Here is a 1,691-nt window from a genome sequence, read left to right on the forward strand (position 1 = left end):
AGATAGTCAGATAGGGGCATGGACCCTGTGCCAATCCATATGAGCACGCAATAATAAATTATACTGAATGTCATAGTACTCCCGCGACCGTTGAATCCTGGGTCCATTTCTAGCTGTCAACATCACACTTCTTGGAATGCGGCCCTTTACCTAACTCTGAGTGAACGCGAGATGCTTTGTGCACCGCACCTTCTTTTGTTACATATAACATGTCTTATTGTCCTTGCACTCTCTATATAAGCAACTCTTTTCCCTTTTCCTTTTTTCACATATTATACTACTATATTCACCATGGAAAATTCCCAACAACCTCTTGCCACAGAGAGTTTCTCTTACAGCTGGTTGTTGAACAGAAAACCTTCCATTGATAGTCTTACAGAATCTCTTACACCCTCCTATATTACTGATGAGGAAGATATTATGTTTATTGCTTATTCAAAAAGATTCCTAGAAGAAGCTCAAAACTTCAACTTTGATGTTCGACCTTCTGTTGAATCTGTCCCTGCTGATGAAATCTTCTCTGATGGACACATTATGCCTTTGTATTTTGATAGATCAAAGATTGAATCTTTTGAAGAAGCCTTAAATAATTCCAACACTTGTTCAATTTCCTCATCAACTCCTCCCACACCAATATCTACACTTTCTTCTAGAACTAGCCAAGCTGAATTTCTTGAAAAATGGAGAAAATTTTCAGGCAGAGTTTTGGTTAAGTGGTTTGGATTTTTCAGGCCATTTGCCAAAAGGATAGCAAGTTCAAGAAAAAGTGCAAAAGTTGATGACCTTCAAAGAAAAGAATCGGAAATTCAAAGCTGCAAGAGTACTAATTCTTTATTTCAGGAATCTCCTCGTCGAATGGTTAAATCTTATTCTGTTGTTGACTGGGCTGGAAATGAGAACAACCAAAGAAATACTAGTAGAATTAAGAGGTTGAGAAAGGTGAAAAGTTGGAGTAACTCAGCACATGCTTCACCTATAAGAAATCCATCCTCTGATCATAATTCTACTGATGTTTGGCGCGATATGGAAAATGCGGTTTCTGATGCAATTCTGCACTGTAAAAGATCATTTGCTATGTCAACAGAGTCTGATGATCATTTTGACCAGAAGAAGAAATGGTAGGAGAGATGGAAGTATCTGTTCAAGAAAAGATCAAGTTAATGTTCCAGCGTATATCTGTTCTTAGTTTCATCATTTTCTTCTGAGATATGTATATTTAGATTTTTGTCTCTTCATACAAATAATTTATCATGTATCACCCAGATTGAATATTTTGTACTTTCTGAGGTGAAAAAAGAAAAAAATTATATAGTTAGGACTTATTTTAGCTGTTATCTTCTTTTGTGTAGATAATCTTAATAATAATTTGGTTTCTCTGATCTATATCATCTTGAAGTTCTGACTCAATTTTATCAATGCTTTGGGATACAGGCATACAGCCATTCCATAGAAGTATATATCAGTAATAGTAACATATGATAATTGAAATGAAATATGAATACTTAGGCATCTTTTCAAATAAAAACACTATTTTTTCATGGTATGGGGTAAGGTTGCAACAATGCCCTCAGGACCCTCACATTTTTCTCTTTTTGTTCTTTTCTGGGGATTGTTTGTGCCATTCTGTGGAGCAGCTCGGAGGATTTTGATTCCAGGTCCACCACTATCAGCCTAGTACAACAAGTTATAGT

At 36.0% G+C, this 1,691-nt stretch overlaps 1 protein-coding gene across 1 annotated transcript; it reads left to right on the plus strand.

The window, feature by feature from the left end:
* Nucleotides 1-258: 258 nt before the first annotated feature.
* Nucleotides 259-1,381, plus strand: LOC107811744 (putative membrane-associated kinase regulator 6). Its single transcript, XM_016636737.2, has one exon. It carries the CDS (start codon nt 292-294, stop codon nt 1,120-1,122), a length of 831 nt encoding a protein of 276 aa, XP_016492223.1. The 5' UTR covers nt 259-291; the 3' UTR covers nt 1,123-1,381.
* The last annotated feature ends 310 nt before the right edge of the window (nt 1,382-1,691 follow it).

This window comes from Nicotiana tabacum, chromosome 7 (genome assembly GCF_000715075.1).
Source record: "Nicotiana tabacum cultivar K326 chromosome 7, ASM71507v2, whole genome shotgun sequence".
NCBI classification, from domain to species: Eukaryota; Viridiplantae; Streptophyta; class Magnoliopsida; order Solanales; family Solanaceae; genus Nicotiana; species Nicotiana tabacum.